This window comes from Pleurodeles waltl, chromosome 3_1 (assembly GCF_031143425.1).
Source record: "Pleurodeles waltl isolate 20211129_DDA chromosome 3_1, aPleWal1.hap1.20221129, whole genome shotgun sequence".
In the NCBI taxonomy this organism is placed as follows: domain Eukaryota; kingdom Metazoa; phylum Chordata; class Amphibia; order Caudata; family Salamandridae; genus Pleurodeles; species Pleurodeles waltl.
Genome location: NC_090440.1, coordinates 1494354256 through 1494379074, shown reverse-complemented (window position 1 = coordinate 1494379074; position 24819 = coordinate 1494354256). Strand labels below are relative to the sequence as shown.

Genomic DNA, 24819 nt, shown 5'->3' with positions numbered 1-24819 from the left:
TTAACTTAGCAATATAACCCACCTCCCACGCCTTAAACTCCCCTAAGGTACATTCTAGGCAGCCCATGGTGCAGGGTGCATTGTAATACAAAGGCTGGACATGTGCTTAAAGTTCTTCAGGTCCTAGTAGAGAACAACTCCTAAATTCATTTTTCACTAATTTGAGGCCTGCGTCTCTCATAGTATACCATTTGTTGCCTTATTGAATGCAAGTGTTAAATTTTCATTAAGAACAGGTAAACATTTCATGTTTGGTGTCTGAGAATTTTAATGGAAGCTTTATTGGTAAAGTAACATTTTAAGTTATAATTTCAAAAATGCCACTTTTAGAAAGTTGGTAATGTCATGCCCTAGCTATTTGGTGCCTGCAGCCTGTCCCTCGGTCACATGGCTGGGTGTGGTTGACAGTTCGACTATGCTTTTTCTTTCCTGACAGCCACATATTAGTTGGATTAGGTGTGCCTTGATAGTCCCCACACAGCCCCACTTGCAACTGAAAAGGCTGTGCCCTACTTTCACACAAAATACTTATCACCATTGCATTATTCATGCAGACAACTATGAGCCAGGGCAGGGGAGTGGGGAAGCTTCAAGAACTTCAAATGGAATTCTCTAGTAGCTTCTCCTACTTCAAATAAAGTACCAGGTATAAAATTATGACTTTTTGACTCACTCTTCAATTAACTCTCTGGACCTGTGGAAGGACTCTCAGAAGACTGCCTGCTGCTGTGGCCAGCTATGTATTTCAGAGGGCTGCTTTGCAGTACCTGGAAGGACTACTATGATGCCTGCAGCTTGCATTGAACCCTCAGACAACCACTCTGTTGTTTTAGCCATGTTCCAATTCTTGAAACCTGGCCTAGCAGAGTGACTCCAGTGGCTAGTGGTCTGGCCCTCTGATGAGCATCTCAGGTACAGAAAAAGCTAGAAAAAACGTGAACCCACACCTGGACCTAGCCTGAGTGTGTCCTTTACTCCCAAGTGGTGTCCCTCCAGGCCTAGAACCTTGGTGGTAAAGGTGCTCAGATAGTCAAAACCCCAAATTTGGGACTTGGAAACTTTTTTGCCTAAAAGCTGCTCCAAGAACCAAGAGGAGACCCGGATAAACCTACTCATCTATCCAACCAAGGTGCATCACCAATTGCTGCTGACTTCCCGCTATGTTCTTCTCCGCAGCAGCAGTTCTTGTTCAGAAGTCCCTTGCCAATAGGGGGCCTCGCTTCATGGAACTCTTGTAGACTACAGCCTCCAGCTTTTTGAAGATTTTCTACTTCCACAAAAACATTAAGGGGCATATTTATACTCCATTTGCAATGAATTTGCATCTATTTTATTGATGCAAATTTGGCGCAAAATTAACTCCATATTTATGTTTTGACGTTAGACTTGTCTAACGTCAAAACATTGAAGTTTGCACCATTTTTAGATGCGTGAACCTACCTTGCCTCAATGAGATGCAAGGTAGGCATTCTCATCTAAAAATAGTACTAACCCCATAGCTCACTATTTATCCACTTGTGCTAAAATGACACGCAGATGGGAGGAGGGGTGAAATAATGGTGCAAAGCTTGCTTTGCACCATTAATTAATGCCTGGGTCAGACCAGGCATTAGGGGACCTGGGGACCCATTTCCATGGTTAAACACCATGGAATGGATCCACAGGTGCCCTCCCCAAGCACCAGGAACACCCCCACCCCCACCAGAGGTACATCAGAGGATGGGGGACCCCATCCCAGGTAAGTAGAGTAAGTATTGGTAAGTGTTCTTTTTATTTTTTTAAATGAAAGTGCCATTGGGGCCCAACTTGGGTTCCCCTTAATGGCACAGGGTAAAATGGCCATGCCCTGGGGACACTGGTCCCCTGTGCTGGCCATTACGGTGGTGGTCAAGACTTCTGTCTTTTCTAAGATAGGAGTCATGTGGTATGGATGGTTTTGCATCAGAAAATGATGCTAGGCTGGTGAGAGGCATTTTTTTTTTGCCTCTAACCAGTGTAACGTCATAGTTTGGTGCAAAACCCCTTCTCCTATGCCGCCACCCCGACCTGGCTAACGTCATTTTTTTTTTTATGCTAGTCCATCCTTTGCACCGGCTTGCAACATTCTATAAATATGGCGCCCGGCTGATGCTCAGGAATGGCGCAAGCTGGTGCTAAACTTTTTGATGAAAAACTGCATGTTTCATCAAAAAGTTTTAATATACCCCTAAGTCCGAACGTAGAAATCTTCACCACAGTTTTGTACAGAAGCGCCATGTCAACGACAACTGTTCCTCAGACCCCACCTGTAGCCTTGCCCTGTAGACTAATTTTTGCTGAAATTTCATCTAAGTCCGTAGGTAAATGCCAACCTGGCCCAATATACTTTTTGCTCCGACTTGAGAACCTTTGCAGTCATCTATAATATTCAACTTTGACCCGGTCTCACACAACTAGATGTCTGTGTTTGGCACTTTGATTCCTTTATGCACTAGTTTTTACCCTAAACTTCAAAACTTTAGAACTTTAGTTATACTATTTCACTTTTGTTGTTTTTGGTGTCAAATAATGTATTCTAATTTACTCTATGTTTCTAAATTGGTGTGAGATTTTTCCTGTGTGGTTTTTCCACTTTATTACTGTTTGTGTGCTGCATAAATACCTACACATTACTTATAAGTTAAGCCTGACTGCTTTGTGCCATGGTGCAGAATAATAAACCCAAGGCAATTTAGTGACTTTAGTGCTTCACCTTGACAGACATTGTGGCTAATGCATGAGCAGGGCCAACACCCTACTGAACCAACAACCACTTTCTCCCACGGTGGATGTTAGTTCACCACAAGTAACAATGTCACTATTCTTGTTAGGTCCAGTAAAGGTTTCATTGATTTTACACCTAAGCTCAACCCTAGTGTATATGGCACAGAGCGGACAGACTTAGCTTAATAATATATTTTAAGCATTTCAAATTACAGGTAAAAAATTAAAGTAGAACACAACACACTTCAATTTATGAAAATAGAGAATACTTTAATAAACAAAATAACATCAAAACGACAAAAATCCAATTAGGGGAGGCGAAGATATGAGTTTTTGAATATTTAAATAAAAACAGAACAAAATAACACAATGTGCTATATGTGGGCAACTGATCACACTAGACTGGGACAGGGGTAAAGTGTGGGGCCCACCACAATGGAGCACAAATTGTATATGAGGGTCATGTTGATCTCGGTCAACGAGTTGCTTTTAGACTTAGAAACTTCAGTGGGGAAACATTTGTTGTTGATGAGTTGTTGATCAACTATTGCAAATCTTTGAAGTGTAGGGTACTAGTGTAGTCATCTAAAAAGTGGAAAAGTTCAGGGCTGGTGAAGTCTCAAATCTATGCCCAGGAATGCTTTGATCGGATAATCCTTAGCTTCAGTTCCTACAAAGCTGCTACGCTTGAACTTAGTAGTAACGTTTCTGGAAGTCAGATTTCCTTCAACAAGGAAAACCAGCAAGTTAAGGCCTACCAGCAATTCAACAATGAGGGCTGAGGCTCCAACAGTGACCCCGGTTTCCATGCAGAAAGTTGTCAAAATATTTCTAAGTCCCACCATTTGCAGTTTGGGCATTTTGCAATTACAGTACACTATAACATCAGCTGTGGGTTTGAGGACCTCAGGAACAACACTTGGGGGGCAGTACTCACCCAAAGGAAGCCACCAGAAGGGTTCAGGGCAGTCTTAGATGAAGCTGGGTTCTCTCAGGAAAGTGATATTCCTACAGCTTTTGTGTCCCTGTAGCTAAACAGGAGGTCAGCCAACTGACCCTTGAAGTCCACTTCTTTCTCCTAGGTATAACTATGTGCAGCTCCAGCCATTAGGGTCCTCCTCACAAGTCACAAAAGCAGGTGCATTCCTTCTGTCTTCCACAGGTCAAGAAGTGTTCCAAGGATGGTGCCCAGGGTGGCAACTTTGATGTTTGGCATTCGCCTGTGGTTGGGTGTGACTCCTGGACCTTCCCCGACCAATGGGGTAATTTTACCAAGAGCAGTCCTTCCCACTTTGCAGCGGTTCCTCTATACCCTAATGCAAACAATTCCACAACACCAATGTATGCCTAAAACTAAGACAGCAGCACCATTACCCCCCTGTTCAGAACTCCTCTGCCCACCCTAGATGTGTGGCCAGGGTAATGAGCAAACACTCTCCTGTGATCACTCAAAACTGGTTCTGGTAGCAGCTTCACTCCCACTAAGATTGGTGGTTGGCTGGCTAGAGAGGCAATTGAGGGGACAAGAACAAATGTGAGCCACATCTATCTGCGCAGGGCAGTACCCTTGAAGATAATTAAATTCCTTAACACTGTCTAAATGGTCATCATGTTAGAGGAACAGGACACCTCGCCCGCACTCACAAGACTACTGTTACAGCTTTGGGAGCTGATTCGCACATTATGAAGGAGTTGTATAGCTTCTGAGTGACAGGCAAATGAGTGTCTAGAGGCTTTAGTGAAATAATTGTTACAAGACCAACTTTGAATTGGATTTGAAAGAAAAATAGTTTTACAAAGTGCCCAAATTGGCTTTTTACCTGGTTCCTAGGCAGACATATTTTAAAAATCTTTAATAAATTATCCCAGTGCTCTCCTAAGGAACAGCTGAGCAGTGAAAAATAACTTATAGTGCATTGGCACTGTATAGATATGTTTAACAGTAAACTTTTACATGTTCCACTTTTACAAAATCATGTTCCCTGCCTTATAGCATCTAAGGCCTAATCACATTTTGACTTATTAACATTAAAAAGGAGGGTTTACTCATGCAAAAAAGGTGCTATTTTGAATGGTTGAATTTGCAGTTTAACCCCGCATAGTGAATATATCGGTGGCAGACCTGCAGTCATGTTATGCATTGTTACATAAGTGTGACATTAGTGGTGGCACAATATGTGCTGCAGTCCACTAATGCTATTTAAATTACAGGTGCTTGGTACGTTTTCTATCATATATTAGGGACTTATAGGTAAGTTATATATAACAATTAGAAGCACAGACAAATGCAATGGACCTGATTCACAAAGGTAAACTTAGAAATTTCATTGAACATCTACGTTTATGACTTTGGGTATTCACAAAGGGTATTTACGATTACTATCTTTATGACCACACTCGAGCTGAGATCCAACGGTGATGCACATTCATTGTTATGCGCACACATATCAGTACATACATTGACATTGTTTTTATAAATATTTTCATTCCCTTTCTAGTTAATTTTCCAACTACATTATCCACCCCACACTTCATTACAATCACATTGTTTGGCATGTTTCTGTTCTATCTATTACTATCTCCCTAGTTACTTGCATTCTACCTAATTTGAGGACTGCATTTTTACAGCAGGAAAACCCAATTTGTAGGAAACAATACAAAAAAAGAACAAGAATGAGGAAGGCAGTAATGACATGCAGAGTCCAGTCACCTACCAGGGGAACATGCCAAACCAATAAAATAGCCAGTCCTGCTCCAGGGCACTTCCCTCATTCTTGACGTCAGATTGAAGACCATGCAGTGCTTAGATGGCAGCAGTTAGTATCTCATTGTTCATGCCATTATCATGGATAAATGTACAACAGGATCCACCTATCTTTGTACACACCCCACTGCCCATAGCGGTCATGAAATCCAACACATACCAATGTTGCATCACCATGAGGCGGATGGCTCTTAGAGGCATATTTACACGGAACATGCTGTGCCAAAATTGGCAGGGCCACACTGTGTCACTTCTGAAATAATGGGATGTGCAGTATTTACACAAATACGGGGCACCCCTGTGTTTCCTGTATTGCTGGAGCTAAAATGTAGCTGCCAACACAGACATCCTTGCACCATATTGCAAGGATGTCTGCATTGACGGAAATGATTGTTTATGTACAGGAAGGTGTCCCATCCTGCACATAAACAATCTACAATGGAGATTTGTTACTTCTATGTGTGCTGCATAAGTAGCAAATTGTCATTATTGAATGATTGTTGATGTGCAGGAAAGAAGACCTTCCTGCGCATAAACAATCATTCATGGTGTTTTCCTCTTTCTGTGTGTGCTGGAGTATACAGCACACAAAAAAAGCAAAGATGAGGAGAAATACAAATGTTTATTCTCGTTGTGCATGACAATGCCACCCCAGGGGTGGCGTTAGTTTTTGGCACTGCAACAGATTTATGAATTCTTGTATATCTGGGGCAGCGTCAAAAGTAATGGATGTTGCAGTGGAACTCCCACAGAAATGCCCATTGTACACCTGTTTTTCACAGAAAACTGTGTGGGAGGGGCCCATATTTACAAAGCGGCTTTAAGCCACAAAAAGTGCCTTAGCACCACTTTGTAAATATGGTGCAGTGATCAGCGCCAACAAAGTGTCACAAAAAATGATACTCATGTGGCGCTAGGAGCATGCAAAAATGCCCCTTATTTCTTTCTTGATAGCTTTTAGGCTGAGCTTAATATTGACCATTTTCGCACTGCCAGAAGAAGTCCCAAAAATGCAGGGGTGCCCCAGTGCATATCTGGTACATGCAGTAATGCTTCACAATTCTTATTTGTGCCAAGCAGGATCGTCCTCTTGCCTCTGAAACACAAGGAATACCGTGTAAGTTTCCATACAATTAGGGGCTGACCCTTTGGCATGTTCTGCCCCTGTCCAGGTGCCCACAAAGGTCATGTGCTGATACCATGTGTTGTGTAAGAGAGCCTGTTTAATGTGTTTTTACCAATTTTAACAATGTTTTTATGATTGGATGTTCTTATGCAAAATTTGTATTCTTTTAGCTTTATGGGGACTTTTTCATGCATCTTTTTTGGCATTTTGTTTTGCTAAATAAAGTTTATATTTCATTTTTGTTTTGATTTCTCTAATGCTATATAAGGTTTCAAATTTGAACTCTATTTAAATAGATGCATTCTACAGGCACAATTTGATCTGCGGTTGATTACCTGAGGCAATATTATATATCTATTGATTCTTCTGTAGATTATCGTCAGTGTGGACCAGGTGAATTTAGCTGTGCTAACGGCAGATGTCTGTTAAATTCCCAATGGCAGTGTGATGGAGACTTTGATTGCCCAGATCAATCGGATGAAGCACCTTTAAACAAAAAGTGCAAAAGTACAGGTTGGTTCACTTTTTCTCGTTTGATTATATTTATTTGTATCTGTTGTAAAATGAGCAATATCGTACAAAAACTGTATTAATTGTATTTTAACGCCTCTCTACCAATGCTTTCTCTGTAAAGATATGCTATGCTGAATAGTAAACAACCCACTGAAGTGTACAGTAAAATAAGTGGAACAATGCTCAAATGAAAAATTGCTCAGAGCCCAATACATAAGTGATTGCCAAGTAACAGCTCATAGTTTTGCTGATTGTAAAGTTAAGGGTAGTTGTTAGAAATTGGGTTACTTGTTGAGGGAAGTGAAATGAGGTTACTTGGTAAAGAAAGGGAACCCTACCCTAGCAGCAACTGCAATCCTTGTTGGGGTGAAATCACAAGCAAACCCCAAATTAACCTGTACCTCTGGTAACTTGGCAGAGAGCATTTAGACTTAACTTAGAGGCAATATTTAAAGTATTTATGCAGCATTTCAAACAGCAGTAAAGTGAAAACACAAATCAAGAAAAATCCCACACCTAGTTAGAAAAATGAATTGATGTTTAATAAATCAATCAAGATGAAAATTACAAAAATCTAATCAGTTGAACTGAGGATATGCAATTTTACACATGTAAGTGAAAATATCAACAAATGCTCATAGCCCTAACTGTGATTATCTAGCCGTATCAGATCGAGACACAAGTTCAGGCTGACAACCATGGAATGCAGGCTGGCTGCAGGGACCTAGCTAGGCACGCTAAATAAGAGTACCTTAAACCCTGGTTGCAAAGAGATGTGGAGACCTGTGTTGAAGATGTGTTATTCATAGAGATGCGTCATGTAGCTGCGGTTCCAGCAGGCTGCGTTGGACAAGGTTATGTCCTTGCAAGGAGGTGCATTGTGCAGTGGCAGATCCAATGGACTGCCTTAGGTGATGCAGAATTCTTCCATCTTGGAATTCCACACAGCAGAGGTGATGTGTTGGTTCCTAGGGCAAAGCATTGATGAACAGAGGCGATGTGCAGGTTCTGCAGGAGAGGTGCCATGGAGAAATGTGTTGCTGCGGCAGGATCCACAAATGGACTGGAGGAACACTTTCTGACCCGCTTCCAAGTGTCCAGAACTGGGGTGGCACCACTTGGGAGGGCAGGATTCACATATTGAAAAGCCCAGGTGCTGGGTTCAAAGTTGTTGGAAGCCTGTCATGTCCCTGAGGCTTCTGGTTAGGAGGCCAGTCAATGAGCTATAGGGGTCACTCTGGGGTCCTGGGTTTACAGATGCAGGTCCAGTCCTTTTCACCCAGGCAAAAGGGAATCAGGGCACAAGGTCAGCACAGCGGGAAAGCAGTTCTTCAGAGCAGCAGACCAGCAGAGTCACAGTCCTTTTAGCAGCACATGAGTCCTTTGTCCTAGCAGAGTCCACAGATCCAGAACTGTACTGAAGAGTTGAGTCTTAGCGTCCAATATTTATACCTGGTGCCCACTTTGAAGTGGATGAAGCTTACCAATATTTCCATCCCACTGAGGTGTCAGGCATCCCCTTCATCCCTGTCCTAGTCCAACCTTGTCTGTGGTCACAACAGACCAGTATCAACCTTTGTGAGAGTGCTGAGGCAGAGCCTTTGTGATGTGCAGGCGTGGTGAGTGACAGCTCCTCTCCCTTATTAACTCAGAGTGATTCATCCTGCCAGTACCTATCTCCCTTTGTCTCACTGTCTGAGACCAATACTCAAAGACAGACTGATAGCTACACCTATCTATGTGACACAGGCTGCAGGCACCAAATGGTTAGGACATGAAAATGTAATCTCTCTAAAAGTGGCATTTTCAGAATTATGATCGAAAATCCAACTTTGCCATTACAAAGGGCTTTTGATTACAATTCTGTAGACACCAAACTCAATATCTCTACCTGTTCCCAATTGGAAGTTACAGTTCATTACATGTAATAAGGTGACCCCTAATGTTATCCTATGGAAGTAGTAGGCCTTGCAGTACTGTAAAACTAACTGAGGAGTTTTTCACTACCAGGACACATAAAACTTAAAGTACATGTCCTATTTTTTAAAAACACTGCGTCCTGCCCTCTTGGCTGTTCCAGGCCTACTATGAGGCTGACTTACATTTATTAAAAAGGAAAGTTTGGGCCTGGCAAAAAATGTATTTGGCCAGGTCGAAATGTCAGTTTAAAACTGTACATGCAGGCTGCTGTGGCAGTCCAATGACATGTTTATAGGGCTACCTATGTGGTTGGCACAATCAGTGCTAAAGGCCTAAAGGTAGCATTTAATTTAAAAGCCCTGGACACAGATAGTGCCACTTTGCTAGTGACTTACAAGTAAATGAAATAGGCCAGTTGGGTGTAAGCCAATTTTACTACGTTTTAAGAAATGAGCCGAAGCACTTTACCACTGGTTAACAGTGGTAAAGTGCACAGTGTTCTAAAGTCAGCAAAAAGGAAGTCAGGAAAACAGGAGGATTGAAAGGAAAACTTTAGGGTATTATCCCGCTAAGGATGCTAGGTTTAACAGAAATCTTGTGATATTTTCAGGCAAGTACAGAAGGAACCCAAATATGACCACAAATCACAGATATGCTTCCTCTGTTTTTGACTGATTACTGCATTGCAGTTGATGTGCCCCTAGAAAATGGATCATGGAAGATGGAGTTATGATAAAAGTAGTGAAAAATGAAAAACATTTACTGTAACTTGCATAAAACATGATGTGCTTCCCTAAACATCCATAGCTAGTGCCTGATCACCACTGGTGCAGATATACTTAAATGAAGTGCAGAAAGATATTTATTGGGTGCAATAAACACCTCTAGGGGGTTATTCTAACTTTGGAGGAGGTGTTAATCCGTCCCAAAAGTGACGGAAAAGTGACGGATTTACCACCAGCCGTATTACGAGTCCATTATATCCTATGGAACTCGTAATACGGCTGGTGGTATATCCATCACTTTACCGTCACTTTTGGGATGGATTAACACTCTTCCAAAGTTAGAATAACCCCCCTACTAATCTTATTGCATGCTATTTGTCACTCACAAAATAAGGTGTAACACTTGGAATTCAGTGTTCACATGCTCTAAATTTCTCACGAATTGGTCAGTATTTTCCAGATCTTTTCCACCAGTGAATCGACCTGTTGAGATTTACCTCAGGAAAATGGCAGGCAGGCAACAAAGATTTTGATATCTGGAATTTCAATGTGTGGGGTACATGTAGTTACAAAACATTAAAATGCAATTCCTCAACTGTGTTGTCATGATGCAGCTCTTATGTTCCCTTTTGTTTTAACTATTGCCAATGGAACTTAAATTCCAGTGTAACATAATAACTTTCTTATTGTGCTATATGTTGTCAATGAGATGATGGTTTGTTTCTGTTAAAGATTATTTCATGGGAATTGTTTTCACAAAGAGCATGGGTGCTGTATTTCCTTCCTTATCTTGCTTACAAACAACAGATCGATCTCTTTTATTTCTTTCACTCCCCAAAATTGCATAGTGTTATTTGTGCCTAATTAGACTTCTCTTCCCATATTTCTTCCTGATTTTCAGTAAGTTTGCAAACAATGTCTTTCAGAGGTGGTGTAACTTACACTGACAGGAAATCTATTCCAGAATCAGGATATATTTTTAAATATAGGTCATAAAGCAGCACTTACATTGTTTTATGGAAAAACACGTATAGCTTAAAATGTTTTGTATGAGGGCACATAAGACAAGTTGTAAGTACACCTACTTCAACTAGTAGAGTTGGCCCTTACCTTCAACTCATCATAAACATGCAGCTCTAATTTGACCATTAACATTGGTGGTCCATCTACTTCCTTTTTCCCTTACTATTTAAATCCAACATTTTCCGTTTCCTTTGATTATTTGTATTGCTCAGTTGTTAGAAATTTTGCAGAAGAAATGCTGCAGAGATAAAAGTAATGAAAACTGAAATGCATGCTCCATGCTTACTGAGGCCTGAGATGTGTGTGGAGGTTTGCAGCTTGGGGAAAGGCTGTTATAAATAATGACAGTGTTCCATTTTTACTGATTTTTTTACAGATGCATACAGTGCTAGGTTGTTATCTATGCACATTGAGAGGTATAAAAAAAAGTTCCTAATGAAGCCTAAATAACTTCAGCAGCCTAGCTGTTTCAGCTGTTTTACAATACAAATTGTTTCAAATGACCGCATACTAATGTAAATCATTAAAACCAATTGGCCATTCGAACATGAGTTACACATTTACCAATTAAATAAATGTGGAAACATACCCATTGTGTTTCATTTTTACACTAATATCAAAACAAATATGGATAAATATAGATGGAAATGTAAAAAGAACATAAAATCACAGACATACTAAGAATTATTTAAGGAGGCCTGAGAAAAATTTATAAATAATCCACTAGGAAGCATTCATCATCTTCTTTGGTAATCCTTAAACTGTTGCTACAAAATGTATGGTTATGGGTATTTTTAATGTGTGAATCATGAATTGCATTTGTATATACTCCATTCACGTTCACAGTAACAAACTTATGTCAAATGACTAGATTTCCCTCAGACACTTGCAAACCTTACTTATAAAGCTATAACTTTGGAGTAGGATAACATCAAAAAAAGATCTAACATCCATGAAAGAACAATTAGAGCTATATTTACAAGAAACTGGTGCATCAGTACTGATGCGCTAGTTTGCTTTTGTCACCCCTGCCCCACCTAACAACACCAAGTGTGGACTGTATTTATAATACAGTGCACCATGGCGGTCGTTCGGTCAATACTGTCAGAATTTTGTATGCTATTGTTGCGCTTTGGTCCACTAGCGTCAAGAATTAGGATGCTAGTAGAGCAAAGTGCAAGGAGGCCTATAGCTTAATATGGGTGCACAATTTTAATGTCTGTTCTGAGCAGGCATTAAAAATGACGCAAAAAATGACCCAGTGAAATCTTGTAGATTTTACTGCACCATTTTTGCTGGCCTCCTTGCGCCAGAACACCCCCCCCTGCATACATTATGCCTGACGCAGGCATATTGTGGCCCAAGGGGTCGGAAAGTGGTGCATTGCATGCATTGCACCACTTTGTAAATATGGTGTGGCACAAATTGCCTCCTTGAGCAACATTGCTGTAAAAAAATTATGCTAGTGTGGGCAAGGAGGAGCGAGGGTATTGTAAATCTGACAATCAGTGTTCAAAATTTAAAGTGTTGTAGTCCTGGAGCCCTTACTATTGGATATATCGTGGGTATAAATTTAGTGTTTACATGTCAAGCTGTAGGCTATGAAGGAAAGTTGTAGTACTGGTATTCCAATAGGACAGAATATGTTTAGAACCATTCTGCCTTGTGTCATCCAAAAATATAGGGAGATGTTCATCAGGTAATGATGATATGAAGTCCTAAAAAGACGTGCACAGTGGAACAACTTTATTAAAGATAGTAATATATTTACTGTTTGCCATTTTCCATATGCAAATATGGAACCACATTAATTCTGACAAAAGTTTTGCATTCTCAGATGTGGCCTGCAATCAAGGAGTGGCCCAAGTAGTAGACACATGTAACGTGCTCACATTCTGTACCCAATTCTCAAAGCTATCTGCATGTGTAAGTTTAACAACTATGTAAGGATTTACTTACACAGAGCTCCCTGTTTGATTAAAACTCCCATGGATAAGAAGTGGGTGTTTCATGGAGGAAATTAGCTGGAAGTTTGTGAACGGTCTCAAAATTATATGTTTGGGTGTATTCATAAACCATTTGTATAACAGGTTCGTCTTTAACAAGCATTAAAACGTTTACACAAATATTCCTGTTAATAGTAAGATTACATCATTTTCATGAACTGGAATGGCAAGAGAACATGCCCAGCTATGGAATATGTGTACGAAAAAGAAGTTTCACAAAGAAAACTAGCATGAGAGTTTGCTCTTGTTCTGCTTTTTTTGCCTGAAAATAGATAATTTACTGGTGCTTAATCTGAGCTAGTGGTTTCCAGTGTCCGGCACCAGTACCTAATACTGAACAAGTGCATTAATAGTCCACCACATGCTGGTGCTGTCTGTCTAACTCTAAGATGAACACAACAACTGTGTGTAATACTTAAATATATGTATTCAAAATGAAATTGCCTGCCTCCCATGTCATTCTTGTAGCACTGGGTAGCCTGAAGCAGACTGAAGTGACACAGATACAGCAATTAGAACATCAGGGTGGTCATTCTGACCCTGGCGGTCTTTGACCGCCAGGGCAGAGGACCGCGGGAGCACCGCCGACAGGCCGGCGGTGCTCCAATGGGGATTCCGACCGCGGCGGTAAAGCCGCGGTCGGACCGGCACCACTGGCGGGGTCCCGCCAGTGTACCGCCGCCCCATTGAATCCTCCGCGGCGGCGCAGCTTGCTGCACCGCCGCGGGGATTCCGACCCCCCCTACCGCCATCCAGATCCCGGCGGTCGGACCGCCGAGATCCGGATGGCGGTAGGGGGGGTCGCGGGGCCCCTGGGGGCCCCTGCAGTGCCCATGCCACTGGCATGGGCATTGCAGGGGCCCCCGTAAGAGGGCCCCTACATGTATTTCACTGTCTGCTGCGCAGACAGTGAAATACGCAACGGGTGCAACTGCACCCGTCGCACAGCTTCCACTCCGCCGGCTCGATTCCGAGCCGGCTTCATCGTGGAAGCCTCTTTCCCGCTGGGCTGGCTGGCGGTCTGAAGGCGACCGCCCGCCAGCCCAGCGGGAAAGTCAGAATTACCGCCGCGGTCTTTCGACCGCGGAACGGTAACCTGACGGCGGGACTTTGGCGGGCGGCCTCCGCCGCCCGCCAAGGTCAGAATGAGGGCCCAGGTGTTGTATTGGTAATGTCATTGGCAACACTGCAAAGGGCAATGGGTGGGCAAGCTGCAGTAGCCTCCAGAGAAGGTTCCCAGCACTTACATTTTTACAAATTAAGCACTGGAATTCAGAGAACGTTTTCTGGATTATGTTTTGTGAATTTGAAATTTGGTGTAAAGCTGCACAGATGTGCGATAGTACCGCTATGCATGGAGGTTTATAACAGTTTTGGAATATGAGACCCTCTGATAACCTCTAATGAGCCAGCTGGAAGGAATAAGGAAGGTACCCATAGTTTAACTTGAAATTGCCATTGTTGACCAGGGGCAAGTCAACGGCATTCTTCATCCAATCAAGGCACCTGCAAAACAGTGTATAATTCTTATAAGCTCAACAATTTATAATTGAGCAATTTCTTTTAAATTTGTAATTTGTAAATTATTATATATGGATGTGATCATTACATTCCTGAGTTCTAAGGGACTGGATTTGTGGGAGCATTTACAGAAAGAAGTATCATATCTCTAGAACAATTTTGACCATTTACTAAAAGTAATTATTGACTTCACCTTTTATGTTTATAACTTACGGGGTATAAATATCATTATATCAAGCAGCACAGTAAGTCACCTTGATGTGCTGCGCTGCGTGATAGAGAAAGGGCAGGAATGCACTGTTCTCAACATTGTACTGTGAATTTCTCCCTTTTTCCAGCACAATGTGCTGCCTAGCTCCAGCACAGACACCCTTTTGCAAGGGTTCATGCATAGTAAGTAGGATTGTTTTTATGCAGGAAGGGACACCTTCTAGCTCGAAAACAACCTCTACTGAAGGATGCATCACACATAGGAAGAGGAAGTAACAAGCAGAAATAAATACATTGGGGAGACATAGGTTTTTGATGCATTACCAGGTCTACCAGAATTGGTAAATCTGGGAATGTGCCAAAATCTATGGGTGGATGAGTGGGAACACCTACTCTCCACCCAAGGAAAACCTTCCCAGGGCAAAGTAACACAACACAGCATTTTACTCTGCATTGCGTTAGTCTAGATTTATCAAGCCAGGCAAGGCCACACAAAGTGGCCTTGCTGGCTTGATAACTCTGCCTTAAGAGTTGCATCACTCATGACCATATTGTATTTCAAGAGTAACGTAACTCCTTTGATAAATATGGCCCTGTGTGTATTTATATCCAGTGTGGTGGCTTACAAATATAATGTTGTTGTGGTTTGAACCTATGGGACACATTTGTAAGCCTCTTACACCACTAGAGTGTCACTTTTTTGATACACCAGCAGCGCACACTGCAGACCTATACCTAGGAGGCCATGCAAAGCCACTTTTCGTGTTTTTTCACGGCCTCATAGATATGGAGTAAGGCAAGACAGTGCAAGTCGCTATGCAGCGTTACTTTGCATCAGGAGGGGCTTTCCATGGACATTGCAGTGGGTTTTCCCATGCAACACCTATGGGTTTTTGCGCAATCCCACATTTCCAAGGCATTGTAAACCTGGGAATGTGCCAAAATATTACGCCTCCTCAAATATCTTTATTTTTTCTTGTTTTTTTCCTCTTTCTATGTGTGTTGTATTCTGCAGCACACATAGAAAGAGAAAAGGCCTCCATGGCTTCTTTCTGTGCAGGAAGTTGTCTCTCTTTACACAGAAACAATCCTGTCAACAACGCTGTCATTGTTGCACCATGGTGCAAGGGTGCCTGTGTCAGCGCTGGGCAGCCCATTGTGCGGTAGCACAAGGAGAGAGGACAGAAATGTGCTGTATCTTGTAGATAGAGCACATTCCTGCCCTTTCTCTGTGGTGCAGAGCAGCAAAGCAAGGTCACTTGACCTAAGCATCATCGCTGTAAGTATGTCCTATGCTGTCAGCTGTTTATGCCTTGACATTTCCTAAGTCAGTATTTGCCATCATTCAATAGTTTTATCACTACTTCTTTTGAAAAAATCTGGTTGCTGTCTGTAGCTCATTAAACTACTTGCAATATCAGATTATTGATTTCTGTACTTATTGTAAGTGTTTAAGTGTGGACAACAGGGATGCATATTTAGTCAAGTAAAGGCGGGCAATGTTTGGATGAGGAAATGGGAACCTTTTTCATCATGTTTAAAAAGCTCAGATACAAGTTATCTAAATTTTAAATATTCCTCAGATCAATTTTGATCCGTATCCCCTAGTGAAATTCAGCATTATGGGCTGCTTTGGTGTTATTACTGAAATGTGGCTAATTTGTTAAATAGCAGTGACACACTGAAGCTTGCTCTCTGTGGCACCATGCTGGACATTTACTTATTAATAATTTCTTAGGTGCCACATGTCACTTGTCCTGTCAACCCTACAGCAATCATATTCACTTCCCTCCATAACATTTTGATACATAATTTTACTAATGATGACTCCCCATATATATCGGATCACAAAAGTGATCTCAATGGGATGGAAAGTAATCTCCAGGGATCATCCTGAACCTGCCCGGGTCTACGTCATAAAAGTAAACTCAACTCAGTCTTGCTGTGAGGCCCTTAAGATTGATTGTCATCTGGACAGGGCCACCTTAGTGTTGGTGGTGCCTGGTACAACAATCTTTTTTGGCACCCCCCGCCATGACCTCCTCCACCTTGGATTCCCTCACGAGCACCAGGCAAAAGTGGCGTCATCTCTTCACAGCCTCTCTCTCACATACATTTAATGCTTTTTCAAAGTATAGGTAAAGTCTGGCTTTACTAATGAACTAAACCATCCATATAAAATACAGACCAGTTCTTCGCAGCAGGCACATTAACCCTCAAGGCTACTTTATGGCGAGTCAAAAATGCCACTAGACAAATCTCTGATCTCACTCTCTAGCAGGAACATTCATCATAAGAGTTATCATGACATTTTTATTGCTGCCTCGAAGCTGGAGGCAAAAGGAACTCTGCAGTAGATGCTCTCAAATTGTAAGTTATTGCTAAATATAGTGCCCCCTCCTGAGTTCAGTGCCCCCCTTCCAGGACAGCGCCCACTGCAGCTGCACCAGTCGCATCAACCTAAAACTAGCCCTGCCTCCCGATATCCTGGTAATATCTATTATTTATTGATCTCGAAGTCAAGATCATACGTTTTTTCTGAAACTGAAGCTTTTAGATTGTTCAACTGAAGGACCATTTGTAAAATAGGGTTGTTGAAGATATTTTGACAGCAGCTTTGGTTTTCGTTGTTGATTTTGAAGGTGCAGGTTGAACAAAGAAAGATCATCTGTTTAGGCTGTATAAATCTACATTAAAAAGTATATTATATATAGTAGGTGAATTTATTTTATATATAGATGATTCAACCTTTTCATCAATACTTTTTTACTCTGATTCAAAAACACATCAACTTTATTTTATTTCAATTTATAGAAATAGAAAGGTGTGAGGAGGTGACTCTTGCACTGAGTCCTTTTTTGGGAGCTATTGTACATCAATAGTGCATGTTCGGCATACAAAATAGGCACTGGCATAGCCCATATGTCTGACCTAAGCAAGCTTGCTTTCTTATCTTTTTTTGTCCAATCATATACAATATTCAACAAACACTAGCTAAAATTTAAAAAATAAATAAGAATAATGAAGTGGTCCAGCATCTAAGGCACATCAGCCCTGGCACTGAAGAGAATCATTTTTCAGATGGCTGTGCATGTGACCAGATACAGTTAAACTGCCATTACACACAGATCAAGAAAGCCACTGATGACGTGAACAAACTTTTGCCTGCTGCTTTATGCTGTGGTGGGTGGAAGCAAAATGTGAATGACACATGATTAGTACATGCCAGCAAAGACAGCCACATTTGACTACATGTGTCTGACAGTGGGGACTGCAGCTAACACTGTGCACTGCACCAGGAGGTGCTGATGCCCACTTTTCCCTGCCCGCTGCCCTAGCAAAGATAGGCACTCCAGCACTCCTGCAGGGCCTAATATGTCTGGGCACACGCTCATGCAAGGACCAGGCCAAGTGCGGCCAGTCTGTATCCATCAGAGCCAAGAGGAGGCTGGACTGGGCCACCCATTTTGGCCCCTAGCTTCATGAGATATTATCTGTTCATGATTGGATTTCTTTTTCCTTTCTTCTTTATCCTTTCCCATGGATTTACTCTTCCTTGAACTTATCCAGGGCTGCTGGCTCCAATAGACTAACAAGTATTTATTTATTACTTGCTAGTATTGCTCAAATGATGTTGATATATCAAGTCTTCATAGGAGCCTTTTCCCATAATACTTGTTGGACAGTGATATCATTTTGCTATTTCTCTTTTTTTTTTGTTCTCTCTCATTCCGCTAAGATTGCCTCTGTGCACGGTATACCTCGTTTTACTGTGTTGGTTCGCGGAGCTCCCCACAAAAGTAATCCTTTCTCAAACTTATATCACGATGTGGTGGGTTAACTGATAACTTGATTTGGGGAAATGAAAAGCTGCTGATAAATTACCTGAATTGGGTAACACTAAACACAACCAAAACCTTGTGCAGAAAACTGTACGCTTGACAAAATAAATGCATTGATCAAGGAGGTTGAGAACCTCGTTGCCAAGAGCAAAAAGGAAAAAAAGGTGGGAAATGGCCACAAGGGGAAGAAAAAAACCTTTTAACATTTGTTACTTGTTAGAAATGGGATCTTTGGTTGGCAGTCAGGTTACCCCCTGTCCAAGCAAAAACAACAAGTGATGGACGGAATGCTGAACATTGTCAAACACTCACCCCCAGTCATAGATCTGGGTTTAATCCATCGTTCTTTTGCTCACCATGCCACCCCAGTTTGGACCCAGCCATATGCAAATCAGTCTTGACCCTGTTCCTCATGGGAACAGTCCAGACCGAACTGCCAAGCCAGGTCCTCACTGGACCGGAAACAAGCATCCTGGGACCGGTTTCGGGGTTTCACCCCTCATCAGCCAGGCTAGTTTGAATCCAGTGGCATGGGAAGCACGGGACCCACGTCTGGGCATACCCTTCCCACTTAGGGCGACAAAGCAAAAACAACAAGTGATGGACGGAATGCTGAACATTGTCAAACACTCACCCCCAGTCATAGATCTGGGTTTAATCCATCGTTCTTTTGCTCACCATGCCATCCCAGTTTGGACCCAGCCATATGCAAATCAGTCTTGACCCTGTTCCTCATGGGAACAGTCCAGACCGAACTGCCAAGCCAGGTCCTCACTGGACCGGAAACAAGCATCCTGGGACCGGTTTCGGGGTTTCACCCCTCATCAGCCAGGCTAGTTTGAATCCAGTGGCATGGGAAGCACGGGACCCACGTCTGGGCATACCCTTCCCACTTAGGGCGACAAAGCAAAAACAACAAGTGATGGACGGAATGCTGAACATTGCAAACACTCACCCCCAGTCATAGATCTGGGTTGAATCCATCGTTCTTTTGCTCACCATGCCACCCCAGTTTGGACCCAGCCATATGCAAATCAGTCTTGACCCTGTTCCTCATGGGAACAGTCCAGACCGAACTGCCAAGCCAGGTCCTCACTGGACCGGAAACAAGCATCCTGGGACCGGTTTCGGGGTTTCACCCCTCATCAGCCAGGCTAGTTTGAATCCAGTGGCATGGGAAGCACGGGACCCACGTCTGGGCATACCCTTCCCACTGGAATGGCATGGGCAGCAAAAAAACGATGGATTAAACCCAGATCTGTGACTGGGGGTGAATGTTTGACAATGTTCAGCATTCCGTCCATCACTTGTTGTTTTTGCATTTGTTGCCCTAAGTGGGAAGGGTATGCCCAGACGTGGGTCCCGTGCTTCCCATGCCACTGGATTCAAGCTAGTCTGGCTGATGAGGGGTGAAACCCCGAAACCGGTCCCAGGATGCTTGTTTCCAGTCCAGGGAAGACCTGGCCTAGCAGTTCGGGCTGGACTGTTCCCATGGGGAACAGGGTCAAGACTGATTTGCATATGGCTGGGTCCAAACTGGAATGGCATGGGCAGCAAAAAAACGATGGATTAAACCCAGATCTGTGACTGGGGGTGAATGTTTGACAATGTTCAGCATTCCGTCCATCACTTGTTGTTTTTGCATTTGTTGCCCTAAGTGGGAAGGGTATGCCCAGACGTGGGTCCCGTGCTTCCCATGCCACTGGATTCAAGCTAGTCTGGCTGATGAGGGGTGAAACCCCAAAACCGGTCCCAGGATGCTTGTTTCCAGTCCAGGGAAGACCTGGCCTAGCAGTTCGGGCTGGACTGTTCCCATGGGGAACAGGGTCAAGACTGATTTGTATATGGCTGGGTCCAAACTGGAATGGCATGGGCAGCAAAAAAACGATGGATTAAACCCAGATCTGTGACTGGGGGTGAATGTTTGACAATGTTCAGCATTCCGTCCATCACTTGTTGTTTTTGCATTTGTTACCCCCTGTCCAAGCAAGGACCCTCACTCTAGTCAGGGTAAGTCACACACAATCCAAATTATTCTGTGCCCACCCTCCGGTAGTTTGGCACTGAGCAGTCAGGCTTAACTTGGAAGGCAATGTGTAAAGTATTTGTGCAATAAATCATACAATAACACAATATAGCACCACAAAAATACAGCACACAGTGCTTAGAAAAATCTATAATATTTATCTGGATATTTGCAGGTCGAAAATGATAAAGGATGCAATAAGAAATGGTAGGGATATCACTGAAAAGTGATATAAAGTGTCTTAAGTCTTTAAAAAGCAAACTTAGGGGGTCATTTTGACCCTGGCGGTACGAGACCGCCAGGGCTAAAATGACAGAAGCACCTACAACAGGCTGGCGGTGCTTCCTGGCCTATTACGACCGTGGCGGTGATAATCCGCCTGGGCAGCACTGCTAGCAGCGCTGCCCAGGGGATTACGAGTCCCCTTTCTGCCAGCCTTTTCCTGGTGGTTTGAAGCAGACAGTGAAAAGCGCGACGGGTGCAACTGCACCCGTCGCACAGCCGCAACACCGCCGGCTCCATTTGGAGCCGGCTCCTGTGTTGCAGCCGAGATCCCCGCTGGGCCGGCGGGGATCTTCAAATGGCTGCCTGGCGGTCCGATCTTGGCGGGCGGCTGATGCCGCCCGTCAAGGTCGTAATGACCCCCAAAGTCTCTTTCAAGCACAAAGTACCTGGGTTGGAGAGGAAAATCTCCGCAAAGGGCCGCAGAGGAGGAGATGCGTGGAAAAATGGTGTGTGCGTCGGTTTCATCCCTTCACACACTGACTTGCGTCGTTATTTTTCACGTGGGGAAGACGTGCAGCGTTTTCCGGTGCGCTGGCATGTCTCTTCTGTGGTTCGTGGGATTCCCAGATGTCCCGGGGTCTGTGCGTGGAATCCTAGGCTTGTTATCCGGCTGCACGTCGTTTCGGTGGGCTGTGCGTGGAATTTTCTCCCTCAAGGCTGGCGTCGCGTTGATTTCCTCTCTGGAAGTCGGGCAGCGTTGTCCAGGCGGGCCGTGCGTCGAAGTTCCGGTCGCACCGCAGGCGTCGCGTCGATCTTTTCCTTGCGGGGTCGAGCGGCATCTTTCCGGATCGGCGTGCAGTGAATTTTTCACTGCGGAGCAAGCTGTGCGTCGAATTTTTCGCGCACAGGGAGTCCATTTGAAAGAAAGAAGTCTTTTTGGACCTGAGACTTCAGGGAACAGCCCTTGGAGAGCACTTCTGCAGCAAGACAAGAGTTCAGCAAGGCAGCAGGCCAACAGCAATGCAGCAGTCCTTTGTAGAAAGCAGTCAGGTGAGTCCTTTGAGCGCCAGGCAGTTCTTCTTGGCAGGATGCAGGTTCTGGTTCAGGTTTCTTCTCCAGCAAGTGTTTGATGAGGGAGGGCGGAGGCCCTGTTTTATGCTAAAATGTGCCTTTGAAGTGGGGGACACTTCAAAGAGGGGCCTAGGAGTGCACCAGGTCCCCTTTCAGTTCAATCCTGTCTGCCAGGGTCCCAGTAGGGGGTGTGGCAGTCCTTTGTGTGAGGGTAGGCCCTCCCAGCCCAGGAAGACCCATTCAAAATGCAGATGTATGCAAGTGAGGCTGAGTACCCTGTGTTTGGGGTGTGTCTGAGTGAATGCACAAGGAGATGTCAACTAAACCTAGCCAGAAGTGGATTGTAAGGCACAGAAAGATTTAAGTGCAGAGAAATGCTCACGTTCTAAAAGTGGCATTTCTAAAATAGTAATATTAAATCCAACTTCACCAGTCAGCAGGATTTTGTATTACTATTCTGGCCATACTAAATATGATCTTTCTACTCCTTTCAGATCAGCAGCTACCACTTCAACAATGCATGAGGGCAGCCCCAATGTTAGCCTATGAAGGGAGCAGGCCTCACAGTAGTGTAAGAACGAATTTAGGAGTTTTACACTACCAGGACATATAAACTACACAGGTACATGTCCTGCCTTTTACCCACACAGCACCCTGCTCTAGGGGTTACCTAGGGCACACATTAGGGGTGACCTATATGTAGAAAAAGGAGAGTTTTTAGGCTTGGCAAGTACTTTTAAATGCCAAGTCGAAGTGGCAGTGAAACTGCACACACAGGCCTTGCAATGGCAGGCCTGAGACAAGGTAAAGGGGCTACTTAAGTGGGTGGCACAACCAGTGCTGAAGGCCCACTAGTAGCATTTAATCTACAGGCCCTAGGCACATATAGTGCCCTCTACTAGGGTCTTACAAGTAAATTAAAAAGCCAATCATGGATAAACCAATCAACAACACAATTTACACAGAGAGCATATGCACTTTAGCACTGGTTAGCAGTGGTAAAGTGCCCAGAGTTCAAAAGCCAACAACAACAGGTCAGAAAAAATAGAAGGAAGGAGGCAAAAAGTTTGGGGATGACCCTGTAAAAAAGCCAGGTCCAACATTACTTAAATGAGGATTTACCTTAAAAAAACAACAGACAAGAGGTGTTTGGCAGGAAACGATTTGTTTAATTAAACATTATGGCTGGGAGAGCAGTTACAGCACCGAGGTCTAAAGACTGTCTCTCATAGAACATCAAAATGACCCATGTTTTACTATGTTTTGTACATTTCGCTGGGAGCAACAAACACATAAAACATTATGTTCCTGGTGAAATATGGAAACTATTGACAAGAAGTTGCAGAAACATTTTCCAGATAGAGAATACAAGTAGGCCTCATCCTGGTGTTAACACTATGTGGGCCAGTGAGTATAAGTCCAGCTGTCTGGTCTGAGGGGCATGTGGTTGCCGTGTGTGCTGTTTGTTCTGTGTCCTGATTGGCTACGTGTGTCTAACTACAGGCAGCATCTAACTTTATGGTGTTTTGGGAATGCATGGCCCAACTGGCCTTTTGTCCTATTTTGGGGCCAATCTCCAGGGACCATTGTAGTGTTGCTGCTTTTCTGTGGAATCTGATCTAAGCTTGTGTGTTTTGGCTTTTAGCTAAGTGTTACCTGACCCATGAACAGTCAGTCATTAGCCTTCAGGCCTGGGCTGCAGAGCCTGTCTGACCTTGTACCTATGTGCTGGTGTTGACAGAGAGCTCATGACGGGGGAATCCAAGAGGGGGTGATGTGACTACGTTCATGTATGAAAATGTATAATTTGTGTATAAAGGTGTCTTGTTGTGTGCATCAATTGATCTGATATTAACATATTAAAAATCCAGGACACACAAGCGCTGTAGCCCACAATGATCTAGCTTCCTCAATAGAAACCAGTCAGTTTAGCACCCAACTGACTATTGAGGTACAATGCAGGAACAGATTTGAAACGCTGGGGAGAATAGATGAGGGTTGCCCTGATCACAGATTGATTACTGATAGTTCTAACACTCCTATTGTTGCTTTACCTCATGAGGGTGACTCTAATACTCAAGCCAGCTTTCTAAAGCTTAAAATGAGAAAATGGGTAGCTTGACCAGTTTACATTCTAATCTTACTCCTAACTTCCACTAAATTAGCGGGCATTGGAAAATATAAAGATTTGCCCTGGGTAGTATACCAAGCACCCCTACATGGTTTTGGGATATAGTTTGCCAATCAGTAGCCAATATACATCCTCCAGCCTATTCCAATAGTAGAGGTAGCAGAGCTTCTCTGGTAGCCCCTTCCTGCAAGAATGTGTCCACATTTGCGAGGCAGAAGAACATCTCTCTAATTCTGTGGCTGAAACATTAAGGGGGTTATTCTAACTTTGGAGGAGGTGTTAATCCGTCCCAAAAGTGACGGAAAAGTGACGGATTTACCACCAGCCGTATTACGAGTCCATTATATCCTACGGAACTCGTAATACGGCTGGTGGTATATCTGTCACTTTACCGTCACTTTTGGGACGGATTAACACTCCTCCAAAGTTAGAATAACCCCCTATGTGTTTGGGGACACATCTTATAAATTACACAAGAACATTTATGCTTGTCTGCAACTTGAAAGGCTCAGTCCCTAGACCCTCTACAAACCGCCAGATCCATCTGACATATACATTATTAATGTTCCCAATCTTCCAGAAGGAGCTAAAGTAACAAGAGAATCTTTGGCCAACAAAGTAATTCATTGGGTCCGTAAAATATGTAGCTGCAGATTAATTATTAGGGAGGACATATTAGGCATTCATCTTCATACTGATGAATATTTAACCTTCGACCACATAGGAATGCGGCTAGTTAACGATGAACGTCTTGAGGGACTTATTGCCCTGGTACATAGATTCAAGCCCATTACTAGGTCCAACATAAGACTCAAGGCAACCCCCCACCCCAGCGTATGTTGGCTAATAGCACACTTTACTTGAACCTACCTTGTCCTGGTCCACCTCAAGACGTCCATCTCTCTGTTCACTCTAGTAATCTATCTGCAGTTAGCCAACTACCCCAAAAATCCTTTGATGATGTGCGTCAAAAT

The 24819-nt window shown here is 43.3% G+C and overlaps 1 protein-coding gene across 1 annotated transcript in view; it reads left to right on the top strand.

Annotated features, from left to right (window-relative positions):
• Window positions 1-24819, top strand: part of LRP1B (LDL receptor related protein 1B) — a 4500992-nt gene that overhangs the window by 3706190 nt on the left and 769983 nt on the right. Inside the window, exon 54 of the mRNA XM_069225083.1 lies at window positions 7005-7145. Coding sequence (XP_069081184.1) covers window positions 7005-7145 — 141 coding nt within the window. The remainder of the gene's footprint in view (window positions 1-7004; window positions 7146-24819) is intronic.